This window comes from Ceratotherium simum, chromosome 35, assembly GCF_057802395.1.
Source record: "Ceratotherium simum simum isolate JZ-2026a chromosome 35, ASM5780239v1, whole genome shotgun sequence".
NCBI lineage: Eukaryota > Metazoa > Chordata > Mammalia > Perissodactyla > Rhinocerotidae > Ceratotherium > Ceratotherium simum.
This window is the reverse complement of record NC_141934.1, coordinates 14,066,003-14,084,451: the sequence shown is the minus strand read 5'-3', so window position 1 is coordinate 14,084,451 and position 18,449 is coordinate 14,066,003. Positions and strand designations below refer to the sequence as shown.

The 18,449-nt window shown below is 47.3% G+C and overlaps 1 protein-coding gene across 11 annotated transcripts in view; it reads right to left on the bottom strand.

Moving 5' to 3' along the window:
- Positions 1–18,449, bottom strand: part of ACACB (acetyl-CoA carboxylase beta) — a 99,333-nt gene that overhangs the window by 59,922 nt on the left and 20,962 nt on the right. For 10 of the 11 annotated variants that reach the window (XM_087424070.1, XM_087424063.1, XM_087424062.1 and 7 more), the window contains 7 exons: positions 11,737–11,869; positions 8,342–8,480; positions 5,569–5,678; positions 5,293–5,374; positions 4,015–4,113; positions 2,928–3,037; positions 2,710–2,820 (listed from right to left, as the gene is read on the bottom strand). In XM_087424070.1, coding sequence (XP_087280196.1) covers positions 2,710–2,820; positions 2,928–3,037; positions 4,015–4,113; positions 5,293–5,374; positions 5,569–5,678; positions 8,342–8,480; positions 11,737–11,869 — 784 coding nt within the window. Of the gene's footprint in view, positions 1–2,709; positions 2,821–2,927; positions 3,038–4,014; positions 4,114–5,292; positions 5,375–5,568; positions 5,679–8,341; positions 8,481–8,586; positions 8,825–11,736; positions 11,870–18,449 lie in introns of those variants that run through there. The other variant, XM_087424069.1, reaches the window with a different exon arrangement.

Genomic DNA, 18,449 nt, shown 5'->3' with positions numbered 1-18,449 from the left:
CTGGGTTCAGATCCCGGGCGCGCACCGATGCACCGCCTCTCCAGCCATGCTGAGGCCACGTCCCACATACAGCAACTAGAAGGATGTGCAACTATGACATACAACTATCCACTGGGGCTTTGGGGAAGGATTAAAAAAAGGAGGAGGATTGGCTATAGATGTTAGCTCAGAGCCGGTCTTCCTCAGCAAAAAAAGAGGAGGATTAGCACGGATGTTAGCTCAGGGCTGATCTCCCTCACAAAAAAAAAAAAAAGAGTTAATGTGGCTAAGAGTTAATGTGGTAAAGAGTTAACTGGTTAAGAGTTGGGTGTACAGGGGCTGGCCTGGTGGCGTAGTGGTTAAGTTCACACGCTCTGCTTCAGCGGCCTGCAGTTCGCAGGTTTGGATCCTGGGTGTTGACCTATACGCTGTTCATCAAGCCGTGCTGTGGCGGCGTCCCACATACAAAATAAAGGAAGATGGGCACAGATGTTAGCTTCCAAAAAAAAAAATTTAAAACTTAAAAAAGAGTTGAAGAGTTGGGTGTACAAACTGGTTTCCTGCTACACGTTCAGTAATATACACACAGAGAATGTTTTTCTAAACAAAAATAGGACCATAACGCACAACTCTGTAAGCTTTCTTTTCCTCCTACTCAGTGCACTCTCTCAGCCAGCTCTCCACGGTGGAACCTACAGGTTGACTTACTCCATCCTTTCAATGGCTGAAAGGCACTGTCTTATAAGTATGTCATCTAGAGATTCTTTTTTTCTTTTTCTTTTTTTTAGAGAGGAAGATTGGCCCTGAGCTAACATCTGTTGCCAATCTTCCTCTTTTTGCTTAAGGAAGATTGTCACTGAGCTAACATATGTACCAAGACTCCTCTACTTTTGGTATGTGGGACGCTGCCACAGCATGGCTTGATGAGCACTGTGTAGGTCTGCACCCAGGATCCGAACCCACGAACCCTGAGCCGCTGAAGCAGAGCATGCGAATTTAACCACTATGCCACCGGGCCAGCCCCACAGAGATTCTTAGAGAAAGATGATGTAGAAATAAGTATTCACATGGAATGATTCCTAAGAGAAATCAAGCAAAAAAAAAAAAAAATAAGTTGCAATAATATGTGGGATGACCCCACTTAGGTGAAAAATAGTAGAACAGAATTATATGAACATCTTTGTAAAAGTACATTAAAAAAAGTGCTGAAAAGAGAGGGAGGGGTTGGGAGGTAATGGGGAAAAGGGAATCTTCCTTCTTTATTCTTAACATACCATTGAAGTGTTTGATTTTTTACATTAAGAACATTTCCGTATTGCACTCATGTAATTAAAAGAAGAAAGCTTGGGGGAGGTCAAGCGTGTATGGGAACTTTCCACTCAATTTTGCTGTAAGTTGAAAACTGCTCTACAAAGTAAACTCTATTTTAAAAAGAGAAAGAAAAAAGCTTTAAAATCTGTCCAACTCCCAAATGTAATGTGGGATCCAGGCCTGGATCCTGGAACAGAAGGAAGCCATCAGTGGGGAAAACTGGCGAGATCCAACCAAGTCTGGGGCTTACTCGCTGGAAACGTACCACTGCTCATCTCCCAGTTGAGACAAACATGGTGTAGTCACGGAAGATGTTAACAGTGGGGGAACAGTGAAGGGTAGATGGGAACTCTGTACTAGCGCTGCAACTTTCCCGAAAATATAAATTCTTCCCCCAAAATACCCCAAAATCAGTACACCCCAGTGGAGACACGTGGTAGTGAAAATACTACTTAATATAACAGTCACTCATTGCCCACAGCTGCATAATTGGTATACTTTTTCAGAAAGCAATTTACTGATATGTATTCATAAGTGCGTGTAAAGTACACGCTATTTAACTAAGCTCATCTCCTCCCATGGTCTTTCCCCAAGAAAATAATTCAGAAGAAGAAAAAAAGCTAAGCATTATTTATAGTATTAAATACCATATTATACTATGGTAGCATTATTCATGATAATGAAAATGGAAAAATCCTAACATTTAACAAAAAAAGGAAAAGTTCGATAAATAAGACTATGGCCATATAAGAATACCATATAATCATCAAAATAATTGTAAGAACTGGAACAACATGGTAAATATGTTCATGATCTACAAATTAGAAATTTTTAAATATAGATCAAAATATTGGGTGGACCAAACATAACTCTTTAAAAAGATACACGTAAACGAGGTCTAGAAGAAAACCTAGAAATATTAAAATAGTTGGGTTAAGAATGGGAGGATTGTCAGCATAAATTATTTAAAACATCACCAATAATAGGCATAATGTTTTAAAAGTGGAAAACCAGCTACAAATAAGTAAATATACATTTAGTTCCTACAATAAAAATCAATCACCTAGAAATGTTAAAAACACTAAGACTACTGAAATTTACAAAATATCCCATCTCCTGACCGACAAATATAGTCACAGACAGATATTCTGACCCTGTATCTCTGAAATCATTGACAGACACACCGATTCACTGAATTGAACATCTAAGGAAGTGGTATACAGATCAACACAAACGGTGGACTTCTGGGAGTGAAAATGTACACATTTGCTTAGGAACCCAACATAGCGATAATCCAGCTCCCAGAAATGCCTCTTGATGGTGACACAGTAATGCTAATGGAAATAGTCTGGTGGCCAACAATTGAACAAACACAGTTCCCAAAGACGTATGGAAAACTACACAGCAAGAACAGCTCACCTGTCTGAAAAGGATTGGGAAGTCCTTGGCACTCTCCGCCTTCCGGATTCCTTTGCCTCCGCCACCTTCAGAAGCTTTGATCATCAACGGAAAACCAATTTTTTCTGCCGCCTGGGGGTGAAGGACAAAGAGACCTCTTTAGAGGTTAGACAGTGTCCACCACTACCAGGGCAATGAGAAGGTTCTGGCTCCCGGTCCCCCCCGGGCTCTGCGTTTACCTCCAAGCCCTCGTCTACGTCTTTCACGCAACCCTGGTCGTAAACGTCTTCTGGGACACTGATTCTTTTCCCCTGCTGCAGATCGTCTTCCGCCCACTCCACCGTCAGACCTGGAGAGTCACAAAGAGAGCTGAATCCTCCCCAGGACGGCAGAGACACACACAACACAGAAACCACAGGGCCCTCCTCACCACAGCTGCTCTAGACCCGGCCTTGGGACCAAGGGAATACAGACCCGTTCCTTTAGCTTCCCACAGTGGCTTTTAATTCTCTTAAGGACTGACTCACCCTTGAATGGGAAATCAAGCTTAAGAAATTCAGACTGAGTCTACCAAGAACAACCATATTAACCTGAATCCAAAAATATCCCAATTCTACCCCCTGGAGTCATATGTATGTGAATCAGTACTTTCCAAAATGCTGTGGAGATTTAAAAAAAAAACAAAAACAAACTTTCCACTCCAAATTTAAAATTCAATCTTTAGAGGAAAAAAATCAAATTGAATAGGAAACTCCTGAGGCTTTTTCTTGTTTATTTTTTCATTTATCCTAGAAACTCCACTCTTAGGAATTTATCCTAAAGAAATAATTAAAATGTACATAGAGATTTAGCTACAAGATTATCAAGGCTCCATTACTTTTAATATTTTCAATAAATCGGAAACAAGCTAAATGTATACCTACAGAGATTGTTAAGTAAATTATGGTATATCTGTATGATATAATCCTATGCAGGCATTTTAAATGTTGTAAAGTGTATTTATCAACATAGAAGGACTAGTGAGAAAAAACAAGCCACAAACTAGTAAATATAAGGTCTCTGGTGTTTTAAAGGATGTGCCTAGAAAAAAGGCTGGAAAGGTGGACACCTACAATGTAACAAATGTTTGACATTGGGTCATAGGATTATGGACGATTCCTATTTCTTTTTTGTACTTCTCATATTTTCTAAGCTGTCTACAATGAAATTGTGCCACTTTAACAATTTTAAAAACTTAGATGAAACAATTAAAAAAGCATACTCCTGTCACCCCCTCTGCTTGCATTAGCAACACTGGGCTGAGGAGTTCCCCCAAAGGCCCCTTACCACTTCCACTCCAGGGCAGCGTTGGAATCTGCAGCGTCTGGGCCACGATGGTGGAGGCGATCTTATCTCCCAGGGCCCACATGGCCTCACTGGGAGGGCCTAAGAGATGAAGGACATGGGGGAAGGCAGAATAGAGTCAGCCACAAGCCCCTCACAGCCACATACCAACCAAGCGCACAAAGAAAAGCACTCAGGTCCCAGCTTCACAGAGTTTAACATCAAGTAAAGGAAGAAAAAAAATCTATTAGTCTGCTATTCCATCAGTCACCTTCAACACATGTGGACTGTAAACCTCATGTGAGTTACAACCTAAGCTACGTGGCATACACAAAGCTCACTTGGGGGGAAAGACAAAAAGCTAGACCACGGGAGCAAGCTAGCACTTCAAAAAACTAGACCATGGGTTGGCAAACTGTTTTTATAATAAGTCATAGGCAATACATAAATGAATGAGCAGGGCCGTGTTTCAATAAAACTTTATTTACAAAAGCAGGCAGTGGGCCGGATTTGGCCTGTGGGCTGTAGTTTGCCAGCTCCTGGGCTGTACCATCAACCTCCAGAGGAGTTAAAAATGAGGGATAATGACAGCCAATCAGAGACCATGGACAAAGAAAACATCAGTGGGCACAGGTCACCAGGCAGACCCTCAGGGGAATAGCAGGTATTGATTTGCACTGAGCTGCTTCATACACAAGTCTGTGTCGCGGGGCCAGAGGCAGGGAGCAGCAGCAGGGATTTATTGCGGATGGTAAATGAGTCCCCTAAACCACACAAGGATGTCAGAGAGCATAACTGTGCAAAGTTTATAAATACAAATACAAATCCTGAGACAAACAGATGCCACAGACAATAAGTATCATTTTACCTAATAAGTAGCAGACACGAGGGGCTCTGGTCCCAAGGAGTTAGGGCATTCCAAAGGCCTAAGAACAGCCCAAGCAAAGTTGTTGCCTTATCAGAAATGTGACCTCCAAACCTCGTTAGAAATCTGAACGTGGCTGGTATCTCAGTACCAACAGGAACGCTAGCAGAGGGTTCTGCTTGCCCCAGCATCATTCTGCTGTGGTAACCATGGTAACGGCTCCTATGTCCCTGGGCTGGCTAACCTCCCACGTGCCCTCCCACCCCTGGACTTGCTTGCTCCTGACAAGGAAAGTGTGAGGTGGGGATATCAAACTGACCCCCACCTCACAGGGCTGCTCTAGAAAGAGACTCCGACCCAGCTGGGTGTCCCAGCAACACCCCACTTCCCACGTATCTGATGGAGACACACTCTACCTAAGAAAGCAATCCCGTGCTTGCGCAGGAGCTCTGGAAGTTTGGGGTTTTCGGAAGCATGGCCCCAGCCAGCCCACACCGCCTGCAAATACAGAGAGGCATGAACAAAGATCTTCCTTCAAGAACCCGCTTCCCATCACACACCGGAAGCTCTTTGCTAAGTCCTATCAGCCCTGGATTTCGGAGTCTCATAGGACCCGAACTGTGGAATCGAGTTGCTCCAGAGCTCAGAGCATGAACCCCTGTGGGCAGACTGGGGTGTCCTGTCTGACTTACCTGCACAGGGATTCTCTTGGCAATGTCCACGATCAGCTCCACGTTGGCGTAATTGTTGTTGTTGGGCCCTCCTGGGACGGGGACGTACTGATCTGCCATCTTGATGTACTCTGGAATCAAACGGGAGAGAACAGGAAAAAACACTGAGAGAATGAATTTGACGGCAGGACTATGTACGGCCATTGAAAGCATAACCGTGAAGATTGTAGGGCAAAAAGAGACAAACGAGTATGATAATTTGAAAGAAACCGAATATGACTTTATGTGAAAATATATGTGTGTCTGGACAAGGCCTGGAGGGGAACAAAAAAGAAGGAAGCAAGCTATCAAGATAGTGGGATTAGAGATGCGTTTTTAAAAAAATTCCTATCTAAAGTTTATCTTAATATTGTTTTGATATTAAACAATACAAGGCTTGTTGTTTTTTATAATTTTCTTTCTTTATTTATTTTTTCCCCCAAAGCCCCAGTAGATAGTTGTAGGTCATAGCTGCACATCCTTCTAGTTGCTGTATGTGGGACGCAGCCTCAGCATGGCCGGAGAAGCAGTGCATCAGCACGCGCCCGGGATCCGAACCCGGGCCGCCAGCAGCGGAGTGCGCGCACTTAACCGCTAAGCCACGGGGCTGGCCCCAAGGTTTGTTTTTAATCATAGAAAAAACACATAACATAAAAGTTACCATCTTACTCATTTTTTGAGTGTACAGCTCAGTCGTGTTAAGTATGTTCACATTGTGTGAAACAGATCTCTAGAGCTTTTTCATCTTGCAAATCTGAAACTCTATACTCATGAAACGAAACTCCTCTTTTTCACCTCCCCTCAGCCCCTGGCAACTACTATTCTGCTTTCTGTGTCTATGAATTTGACTACTCTAGGGACGTATTCATATAAGTGGAATCATACAGTATTTGTCTTTTTGTGACTGGCTTATTGCACTTAGATAATGTCCTCAAGTTTCATCCATGTTGTAGCTGTGTGTTGCTGCTGTGTCAGCAATTCCTTCCTTTTTAAGGCAGAATACAATACAATGTTTTGATTCTAAAACATTCACGCTTGGGGCCGGCCCAGTGGCGCAAGTGGTTAAGTGCGCGCGCTCCACTGTGGCGGCCCAGGGTTCGCTGGTTCGGATCCTGGGCACGCACCGACGCACTGTTTGTTAGACCATGCTGTGGCCTATATAAAGTGTATATAAAGCGTCCCATATAAAGTGGAGGAGGATCGGCATGGATGTTGGCCCAGGGCCTGTCTTCCTCAGCAAAAAGAGCAGGATTGGCAGACGTTAGCTCAGGGCCAATCTTCCTCATAAAAAATAAATAAATAAATAAATAAATAAATAAAATAAAACATTCATGCTCTTTAAGCCAGAAATTCCACTTCCAGGAATATATCCTAAAAAAAATCACTCATCAACAAAGCCAAAGTATGATGTAAGAGGATGTACACTGGGCAGCGTTTTGAACTTGAAAAGTTTGCCTCAATCTGAAGTCAAAGGTTAGTACGGCTGTACTATGGAATTCTCTAAGATCCTGAGAAGGAGCAATGTGGAACTTTCTGTGCAGACTTGGAAAGAAACCCAAGAGCAATGGTTCCTTCCGGATTGCCTGCCTCCAATGTGTATCAAACACACGAGTGTCGGTGACCCGGGAGGCCCCAGAGATGATAAAGTGAGACGTCAGACCAGCTCCTTTTCCTCACTGGGCTTCACCCTCCTGTCGGAGAAGAGAAACAGGAACACAAACCCGATAACCACAGACCGTGGTCAGTGCCAGGGCTCTCTGGGGTGGGGGGCGAGTGGAGGCCTGCTGTGCAAAGAGCTTCGGGGAAAAGCACTGTCAGCAGAAAGTCCAGCACGTTCCAAGGCTTTGAGACAAGAAAGACCGCGGCCGGCCCAGGAACCAACAAGGCCATTGTGACTGGGCCCCGGAGATGGAGGGTGAGAGGCAGGAGACCGGGCCAGGAGGCCGGCAGGGGCTGAGTCATGTGGGGCCTTCACTGGCCTGAGCGAGGCTCTGGAGTTTCAGTCTGAGCATGATGGGAGACCCCACAGGATAAGGCTCCGGACTCAGACCCGGTTCCAATCCTGCCTGTACCACACACTGGTTGTATGACCCTGGGCAAATGATTTATGTCCCTGAGCCTCGACTGTCTCATCTGTAAAATGGGACTGACAATCAAACCTGTCCTCACTGTTTGTTGTGTGTCTGTGCAGAGCAGAGCCCAGGGCCTGCCCTCTGGGAGGGCCCAGGGGGCCGAGGTAGCTGGTGCAAGAGACAGCATTGCAGCCTCTGAAGCATTTACGGAAGGGGCTGACGGGACCTGAGCTGTGTTTTTAAAAGATCAGTTTGACTGCTGTGTGGAGAAAGATCTGAAAAAAATGTTCAGGGAAAAAAGCAAATTGTCCAAGAGTTATTTATAGACTGATCTATGCTAAGAGATGTAGATAGACAAAGAATAGAAAAACAAGTGAATGATTGAAATACAGCACATACACCTGCAAGAAGAAACATCTGGAGGAAGACACACCAAATTTCTCAAAGATGGGATTTCTACTTTGCCTGTTAACCATTTGTATTTTTATAAGGCACATGGGTAGCTCTTGTTATCAGCAGACACTTTAATTAAATAGAGAAAAAAGGGCAAATCAATACAGGCTGATGAGAGATACCCTGGGACTCTGTTTGGGGTCTAGCATGGACTTGCCCAGGTTGGGTGGAGGAGGTGAGGGTAGCTAAGGATTGGGCATGGCAAGGGGAGGAAGTCAAGGCCCAGGTACCTGCGTTGGCCTTCAGGTCCTCTGGGGTCACCATGACTACAAACCGGATGGCTCTCTCGTTGCGGAACATCTCGTAGGCCCACCTGCGGATGGAACGCATGCACTTCACGGCGGCGATGCCATTGTTGGCGATGAGCACCTAGACAGAGAAAACAAGGAAGGGGCGGGAGCTGCACATTGACCTGCACTGGAGGGTGCGTGCTACCCTAGGGTCCATCTCACCACTGCAGAGCCTCCTGCTTTACCTGGAGCACGTCATTCCTCTTTGTATTTCTACAGCACACAGCCCAACACAGAGCAGGTGCTCAAAGACTGCAGGCTGCATGAATGAATGATCGGACGGATGGATGGATGGATGATGGAATGGAATGATGGACGGAGGGGTGATTGGATGGATGGATGGATGAATAAGTGGATGGATGGATGGATGGATGATTGGATGGATGAATAAATGGACGGATGGATGGACGATTGGATGGATGCATGGATGGAGGGTTGACTGGAAGGATGGAAAGATGAATGATTTTTTTTTATTTTTTTAATTTAAATTTAAATTTTTTTTAATTTAAATAAATTTTTAAATTTATTTATTTATTTTTCCCCCAAAGCCCCAGTAGATAGTTGTATGTCATAGCTGCACATCCTTCTAGTTGCTGTACGTGGGACGCGGCCTCAGCATGGCCGGAGAAGCAGTGCGTCGGTGCGCGCCCGGGATCCGAACCCGGGCCGCCAGCACCGGAGCGCGCGCACTTAACCACTAAGCCACAGGGCCGGCCCAGATGAATGATTTTTGATTCCTTCCTTTGACACCATCATGATTGCCCTTAACATTTTTTGAGTGTTTAGTATGTACCAAGCTCAGTACAATGTATTTTGCCAGCATTATTTCATTTCATCCTCATAACAGCACTTTGAAAGAGATTGTGTTATTATCCCTATTTGGGATTAAAGACATTAAAATTCAGGAGTTAGGGCACTTGCCCAAGTCACACAGCTAATAAGCGGCAGAGCTGGGACTGGAGCCCTCCAGTCTGACCTGTGCTCTGAACTGCCCTCCTGTGGCTGCCTCTGCACCCTGAAGGTTACCAGATTTGGTAAAGAAGAAGGGCAGTAACACTGGCTGTCTGCAACAACAGAGAGCAACTAAAGGGGTCCTGGTTTCAGTTCTCACTGGTGTCATGAACTTGCTGTGTGGCATCAGGTGGATGCCTTCCCTCTCTGAGCTTCATCACCACATGAGGAGCTCAGACTGGCCAACCTCTTAGCTTGCTCTCTAAGAAATAAAACCAAGCTCTAGTCTTCTACTTAAAAAAAAAAAAAAAAGGTATATGGCTTCAAAGCTCCGACTTACATAGCAAGTCCATAATTTTAAGGCCCTTCCATCACTTACTAATCTTTATGACAGCCTTGGAGGACAAGTCTCCTTAGAGATTTGGGATGTGATCACCTCTATTTTACAGAAGGGGAAACCGAGCCCAGATGTCACATCCTGTGAGCGGCCACAGCAGATGGACCCTAGAGCTCCCACTCAGGTTCAGCATTCTCTCTCCTTTCAAAAACAGCTCCTGAGGAGTGATGACAAACAGCTGGGCTTCGGCTTGCTCGATCTTATTCCCACAGCAAGGCTTGGACAGGAGGGAAGGGCTACGGACGGCCTCGCGAGGGCCCCATCTGTTCTAGCACACTCCAGGAGCCCCTGGGGAGCAGGCGGCTGCAGACAGGCTGGCTGTTCTAGTCTCCCAGCTGCGGCTTTCCCACGAGGAGCCTAGGAGAGGGCGAGCCACGGTCAACTCCAAAGCCAGAAAGTGCAGCAGCTCCGGGCTGAGGCCTTCGGCAGCCACCACAGCCTCTGGGCTCCCGAGGGCTCAGTGCCAGCCGCCTCCTGAGCTGGCTGCAGTCTCGGTGAGTGTGGCAAAAATGCAGCTTCTGGATCCCCACCCGGGAGATTCTACCTCCACGGGTCTGAAAGAAGGTAGAGGAATCCGTATTTTCAGCCAGCAAGTCCAGTGGCAGCCAGGTTTGGAAGCCTGTATGAATCTACCGCTCAATACTACACTTATGACGCTGGGGTGAGGGCCTGGGCTCTGGAGTCCGATGGCCGGGGTTCAAATCCCTGCTCCGCCACTGACCAGCTCTAAGACCTGGGCAAGCCACCTCCCCTCTCTGAGCCTCAGTTTCCTCATCTGTAAAATAATACCCACTGACATGGCTGCAGGGAGGGTTAAACGAGATATGATGATATAAAAGCAGTTAACAGGATGCCTGGCTCAGAGCAGGCCCTCAAAAATGCCAACTGCTATTGCTCCTACTATTATTATTATTATTATTATTATTATTATTATTATTATTACCACCACCTTCAAGTAAAATGAGAAAGAAAAAGGCCTGCCACTCAAACTGACCTGGGTTCAAATCCCAGCTTTAGCACTTACTAGCTGCATGACTTTGGACAACAATGTCAAATTTCAGAATCCTAGCTCCTCCACAAATACGACAGGAATAACTAGTCTGTGGCCAGGTCCTTAACTGGACCTTAACTGGGAAATGATGTGAAAAGCCTGCATAAATGGCAAATTTGAGCTGTTTCCTGTCTTGACTGTGATTCTAGTACATGGGTCTCGTCTCCTCTTCGTTGTTGTTAGTGCTGTCGAGTTGATTCTGACTCCTAGCGCCCTGTGGGCAGCAGAGCGGAACCCTGATGGTCTTTTTGCACCCTCTTCTCCCCTTCTGGCGCTCTTTCAGACAATGCTCTGCTGCTATTCACAGGGTTTTCATGGCCAATTTTTTCGGAAGTAGGTCTTCTTCCTAGTCTGTCTTAGTCTGGAAGCTCTGCTGAAACCTGTCCACCAGGGGTGACCCAGCTGAAAACATCTGAAATCCCAGTGGCGTAGCTTTCAACATCACAGCAACACAGCCGCCACAGTATGACAAGCGACAGACAGCTGGTGTGGTTCCCTCACCAGGAAATGAACCCAGGCTGTGGTGTTAAGAGCGCCGAATCTTAACCACTAGACCACCAGGACCCTCCTCTCCTCTCAGAGCTGTAAACCTCAGGAGGGCAGCGCTGGGTTTATGCTTCCCTATAACCCAGAAAGCAGCCCCTTGCACGAAGGTACCTCAGGGTCCTTTGGGGGAGCCTCTCGACCTGCTCAGAGGCCTCAGAATCACCCTCTGTGAACTGGAGGTCATGCACCCACTGCTTCAGGCTGTCGTGAGGGTGAAAAGCTCATGGAGTCCAGCGCCCAGCACTCAGCAAGCGCTCACGGAAGGGTGGGCCTCGCCCTCTCTCTGCAGCGTGAGGACGAGCCTGAAGCTGGGTCTCCCACCTCAGGAGAGAAGCAGTCCCACCCTACTCCAACCCGGCCCCACCCAGAGTGCCGGGGCCCCGTCTGTACCTTCTCAATGACCCGATCCCCCCCGAAGCGCGTGACAAACTCGGCCGGGGAAGCCACGGTGAAGTCTCTGTGCAGGTCCAGCTTCCTGTGTTCTCGGCCCCTCTTCACCAGGTAGAGTCCTGACATGCTGGTCCTGCGGAGGGAACGGGACAGACCCAAATGGGCGAGGAAGCCTGGGACACTCAGGGAGGGAGTCGGGCCCCCGGCGTCGATGAAATCAACGTTGACAGACAAGCGAAAGCCCATCAAGACCCCTTCTGCTTTGCAGTCCCTCTCCAGGGCCCCTGAGCATTTCAGGAGGAGACTGAAGAGGCCAGCGCAAGAATGACTGACGCAGGAGTGATCCTCTGACCCGGCCCAGGCTGCACATTTAGAGGGGTTTTTTTTGTGTGTGTGTGAGGAGGACCAGCCCTGAGCTAACATGCATGCCAATCCTCCTCTTTTTTGCTGAGGAAGACTGGCTGTGGGCTAACATCCGTGCCCATCTTCCTCCACTTCCTCCACTTCCTCCACTTCCTCCACACCGCCACAGCATGGCCTGACAAGCGGTGCGTCGGGGCGCGCCTGGGATCCGAACCTGCGAACCCCGGGCCGCCACAGCAGAGCATGCGCACTTAACCGCTTGCGCCACCGGGCCGGCCCCACAGATTTTTCATGCTAAATTAATTTTTACTTTATATGCTGATTGAGGAACTCAAATAATACTAAAAAGCTTCTAACAGGGGAGGAAGTTTATGATCAGGGAGAAAGCCCACGCAGTCCAATCCCTTAGACCTGTTAAACAGTATTGATATCTTTCACGCATTTCTCTGTATATCAAAATTTTTTTAAAAACTGAAAACAAACCAAAAAAAATGTATAACAACAAAATAGAGGTTCCTTGACCCACCACTCCTCAAGAAGCCCACACTGGAGGAAATCACTTTTCTGGCATGTGCACATCTCCATAGTTCTGAGCAACTGTGTGTGTCCTATCTTGTAAGTTATCCATCTGAGACACCATCGATGGCCTTCCTATCTCGAGAGATGAAGAATTAGTGCTCTTCCTCCGCCATCCCATCCGCTTCCCTTCCCCCACCCTCTCAAGAGAGGCATACTGCAATTTGGTAGATTCAGTATTCGATGTTTTACGAGTCTGCAATCGTTATTCACAGATGAGCACTGTGGTATACCAGATTTTCCTTTCTTTCTTTTTGTTTTTTTCCTGGAGTTAATGATTTTTTCATTTACTTGGTTTTCCTTGAAACTGTTGCTAATTTAACCCATTCCTAATGGCCTCCTGATGTAAGATAATTGATTGCTTCCATTACTTTCCATTGGCGACTCCCTCCCAGAGGTCTCTACTCTCCCTTCATCTGGACTGGCTATTCCCTACACCTCTACACAACCATCATTCTGGGACTTCCCTTTGCTGACATCCTTAGGATTCCCTTTGCCTTTCCTGGGGTTTGATGCCTAATTTGGGGGATCACATGGCTCCCTATTTCTTGGTAGACTCCCTTGTTGTGCTGGGGCATATCCTCCAGTAGTTTCATCCAGTTAAAAAGATGGCACAATGGCAGGGCACATGACGATGATGCCCTCAACATGCCTGTCCTGCTCCTGGCTGCACTGGGCTCCTCAGCACTGTCACGTTGGAGATTCCCTTTGATTCTAGGTTGGATCTCTGTTTCCTGTCTCCCATGTGTTGCTCTTCTTTGGTTTACTTTCTCATTTCAGTGGAAGACATCCTTCAGTAGCTTTCTAAGAAAAGGTGTTCAGGGGAGTAAACATTTTGCAGCCTCGCATGTTCTAAAGCTGTCTTTCTTCTGCCCTCACATTTGACCCTATTGTTTGGCTGCGTACAGAATTCTAGGAGGGAAAACCTTCTTCAGAGTTTTGGAAGCATTGTTCCATTGTGTTGTGGCTTCCAAGAATGCCAGAACCAGAGGTGTTCTGACCCTCAGTCCTCGGTGAGTGACCTGTTTTTTCACATCAGAAGCTTACAAGATCTTCTCTCTGTCCTCCATAGTCTACAGTTTCACAGGGATGTGCTCAGGTATGCGTCTGCATCCATCAATCAACCTCCTTCAATGTGGAAAATTATGTCTGGGAATTTGTCTTCAAATATTTCCTTGGTGACTTCCCTGCCTCCTTTTTCTCTATTCTTGTCAGAAGTCCTATTATCTGGATGCTGAAACTCTGGGACTGGCCCACGAGTTCATGTATTTTTCCCTCTCCTATTTTCTCTCTCTTTTCTTCTACTTTCTGGGGGATTCCCTGGGCGTTCTCTTCTAACTGTTCAGTGGAGTTTTTCACTTCTGCTACCGTGTTTTTAATGTCCAAGAGCTTGTTTCTGCTCTGCAAATGTTCCTCTTTATGTATCCTGTTCCTACGTAACATCCTCCCTGAGCCCGATGAGGGTATCCTGAGAGCTTTTTCAAGTTCTCTGCTCCTGGCAGTGTTTCTGTTTCTTCCAAGTTTCCTGTGTCCCTTTGTTTGGGGCCTGCCTTCCTTATTATAAACTGTACCCAAATGTTTGGTAAGCCTCGGTCACTTCCTCGTGACCAAGAGCGGGAACAAAAGGCCTAATGAGAAGCACTGGGCCTGTGGTAAGGCCGGTGGGCCCTGGGTGATCTGGGAGGGCTGTGCGTTGGGGAACCCCAAGCATCTTTACAGTCTTCCTCCCTCACTGGTCCAGTTTCCCCAGGAGAAGTCCCTGGGTCTTCTGCCTGGAGGATAAAGTTGGCCAGGAGCCTGGGGGGGGGGGGGGCAGGAAGGAGGAGGAACTGTGGGGACAGGTCTGGGGGGCAGGGCAGCTTTCAGGATTCAGCACCTCTCCTCCTGTTAGGGATACTGGTCCCACACCCTCCCCTGTGCCCGTCAGACCCCAGTCCCAAGACTCTCTGCTTTTCCCTCCAGAGAACAAACCGCCCGCCTTCTGCTGGGTGACGGTGCATATCCAGAACCACCCCGAGTGGCAGTGGGCAGCCCCCAGCCACACAGAGCCGGGGAGGGGATCTGGGCATCTTTCACCCCATCCTTCTCATTTTGGTGCCCTTCTTTACGCCCCCTCCACCCCCAGGCGCAGAGGCACGCGAGGCTGCCGGTCCCTGAGCCTCTCGGGGGCACAGCTGGTAGCTTCTCAGCTGTCCCGGCTGCTGTTTTACGAACCAGCCCTCTTGGCTCTGCTAAGCCGGTTACGGCTTGTCCTTCTGCTTTCCAGCTCCCAAATATTGCTGCTAATCTACCCTCCTGTTCTCCCAGGACCGAGGGGCTTCCACCTCTTTAACAAAAAATGTATTTGGTAGGATTTAATTTTTTATTTATTTATTTTTTCCCCCCAAAGCCCCAGTAGATAGTTGTATGTCATAGTTGCACATCCTTCTAGTTGCTGTATGTGGGACGCGGCCTCAGCATGGCCGGAGAAGCGGTGCGTCGGTGCAAACCTGGTATCCGAACCCGGGCCGCCAGCAGCAGAGCGCACGCACTTAACCGCTAAGCCACGGGGCCGGCCCAAAAAATGTATTTGGTAGGATTTAGACAGGAGCAGAATCTCCTGACAGGATGATAGGCACACACACCCAGTCCACCCTCTTAACCTAGCAATGGGGAACTCAAGCTGGGAGCTGCCCGCAGGGCATTCGGTTAGAGGTTAACCCCCCAGGGCGTGTCCAGCAACTGTGTCATCAGGCTTCTTGGGAGGCCAGCGCCGAGTGGGTTCACGGGGCCAAAATTTTGGTGAAGAACTGATTGATCATAAGGAACACCACCAACATGCCATCTTCTATTGTCTGAACAGGAAATAGTAACGCTGGGAGCAAATAAGCAGTCGGGGAAGAGAAATTCCACTTTACAGATGGGCAAACTGAGGCCCAGCCAGGCGAAGGGGGTCACCCAGCAAGTCAGCAGGCCTGGGGCTCTTTCCGCCACACCAGGAAATGTTGGGAGTGGGAGTTTTCTGCTGTACAAAGTCTCTGTGTCCACCACAGTTTACCGCGGGGAAAGCCTTCTACAAACCTGCAGTCTGTCCCCCGCTCCCCAGTGTGAGCCACCAAAGGCCCTGCCCATAGGAAATGAAGAAACGGACTTCTAGCCCAGGGGAACAAAGAGAGAAATGAGTGACAGACACTCATCATGTTTCTATGCCACAACGGGACATGTATTTTCAATTAAGACTTTCTCTGTTCAACTGGCCTTATGTATGGTGCCTAAATGAATGAACAGACGAATAAACACATTATTTCTGGCCCTTGACACAGCCTTGCTACCTCCCCCAAATCGCAAGCAGCTGTTCTTCTAAAACCTCCTAGGATTGAACTGCTGAAACAAAACAGGACTTAGAAAGGTACTTTGGAGGGTCAATACCATCTTGCAAATGTGAACAGTGCTTTTATCAGAATTGCATTCCATTAACCAGCAAGCACTTCCACGTGTTTTTAAGAACTTTATTTCTTAACAAAAACAGACAGATTTGGCCCGAGGGCCATAATTTGCAGGCCCCTGATCTAGGGAAATAGACACCAAAATGTTAACAGCAGTTATCTCAGGTGGTTGAATTATGGTTGGTTTCTGTTTTCTTCTCTTTGCCTATATTTGTTAAATTTTCTGTGATGATATATTATTTTCAATAAGAAAAAAAGCTATTAATTTTGTAACAGAGATGCTGAAAGCTATGGCCATTCCAGTATCCATTGGGTAAGGCACTCAGTTTCCTCATCTGTAAAATGAGGATAATAACATAGACCTCATAGGGTTGTGAGGATTAAATTAGTTAATACATAGAAAGTAAAAGATGGCGCCTGGCACACAGTAAACTCTATATTATTATTTCAGGGCAGTGATGGCGAGACGATCAGGGGCTGCTGATCTCCCCACCTCACCAGGAAACACATCAGGCCACGCATCTGTGCAGGGCCTGCTGCCCATCCATCCACTCTCCCCATTCTGTCCCCGGCCTTCCCTGACTGGTGGCTTGATCCTTTGGCCTTAGAAAGTCTGAGACATCCCATTTCCGTGCACACAAACCTTAAAACTCTAGCAATTGGACCTAAAGTGCGACACAGAAAACTCAACCATTAGAACAACACCATTTTATGGCCTGGGGAAAACCATTCACGGCCGCCATTTTTATTTCAAAACTGGTAACAGGGCCCCTCCATCAAGTGAGTCACAAGCCCGTCACAGTAAATTGGTGGGTGAACACACAATGCGGCCGGAGTGGCCTTGTTTCAGGCCCAGTCTCCAGACTGGTGGCTATTTTTGTTCGTTTTTGACAAATTGGAGGCCAACCAACATTGGCTCTGGAGGGCTGACCTTCAGCCTGCATTTGCTCCAAGGCAAGTGTGGAGGCTGAAACATTCCACGGTGACTTTGGAGATGGCTTCAGGTGCAGTCAACCACTCAACAAAGCTGTCAGCGAAACACCACACACAGTCAGCTGCCCAGGCACAAGACCAGGCAGAAGCACATTGGGAGGGAGGGACTAAACATTCTCGAGTGTCACTACGGATGGGGCACAGGGGCTTCTCACTGAATCCCCACAGCCCTGCGCAGGGGAGGCCATCATCTCCTGCTCACGATGAAGGAACCGAGGCTCAGCGAGGCCCACTGACTTCAAATCACACAGCTAGCAAGCAACAGAGCTGGGCTTCCAATCCGACTGTATCTGACCCCCGGAATCTAATTCCAAGGCAGAAAGATATCTGAGATAAATAGAAGTACCTCTATTGCCTGCACTTTAAAAAACAAGCATTTATATTTGAGAGGCAATAAGTGTAATGCAGGGTTCTCACCTGGAGGCAGTTTGGCTCCCCAGGGGACATATGGCATTGTCTGCAGACATTTTTGGTTCTCACAACTTGTGGTGTGCTACTGGTATCTAGTGAGCGGAGCCCAGGGATGCCACTCAACATCCTGCAAAGCACAGGAGAGCCCCCACCACAAGAATTACACGGCCCCAATGTCAGCAGTGCTGCGGCTGAGAAACCCTGGTAGACTAGAGCCATCGTCCCAGGCTTGGAATCCAGAATCTACGGCTTATGACCTGTGTGCTCTTGGGAAGGTTGCTTGAGTACTCTGTGTCTCGGTTCCCTCATAGGAGGAAAAATATTAATAATATTAAGAGTATCTGCCTCACAGAGCATTTGTCCAGGGTTCAGCACTGGGCCTGGCCTGCAGGAAGGAGCTCTAGCTGAGGTCCTCTCTATGGCAGGGGAGCCATTATAAGAGGCCCAGTGTGAGGCGACCGGGCTAGGGCCCTGGCTTTAACTGGCTCCTACGTCCCTTAGTCTTCCTTCTATTTTGTAAAATGGGGATGGTAATTGCTGAGAGCCGATAACCTGATGGAAGTGAGGCCTTAATATTATCACCAAGCAAGTAAGGAAGAAAGGACATTGCGTAATCCGGGAAAGGCTGACAGCTGCGCACTCATCTTTGGGCTCCCAGATGAATGGACCTTTGGGAATTTCTCAGGCCACCCACCCCCTCAGTGCCTCCAGGGATGGCCACTTTGAGTAGGCCAGGGGTCAGCAAACTAGGGCCCAAGGGCCAAATCCAGTCTGCCATCTGTTTTCCTACCTCCCACAAGCCAATAATGGTTTTTACAGTTTTAAATGGTTGAAAAAAAATCAAAAGACTCATATTTTGTGACACATGAAAATTATATGAAATTCAAAGTTCAGTGTCTGTAAATAAAGTGTGATTGGAATACAGTCAGGCCCATTCGATTACGT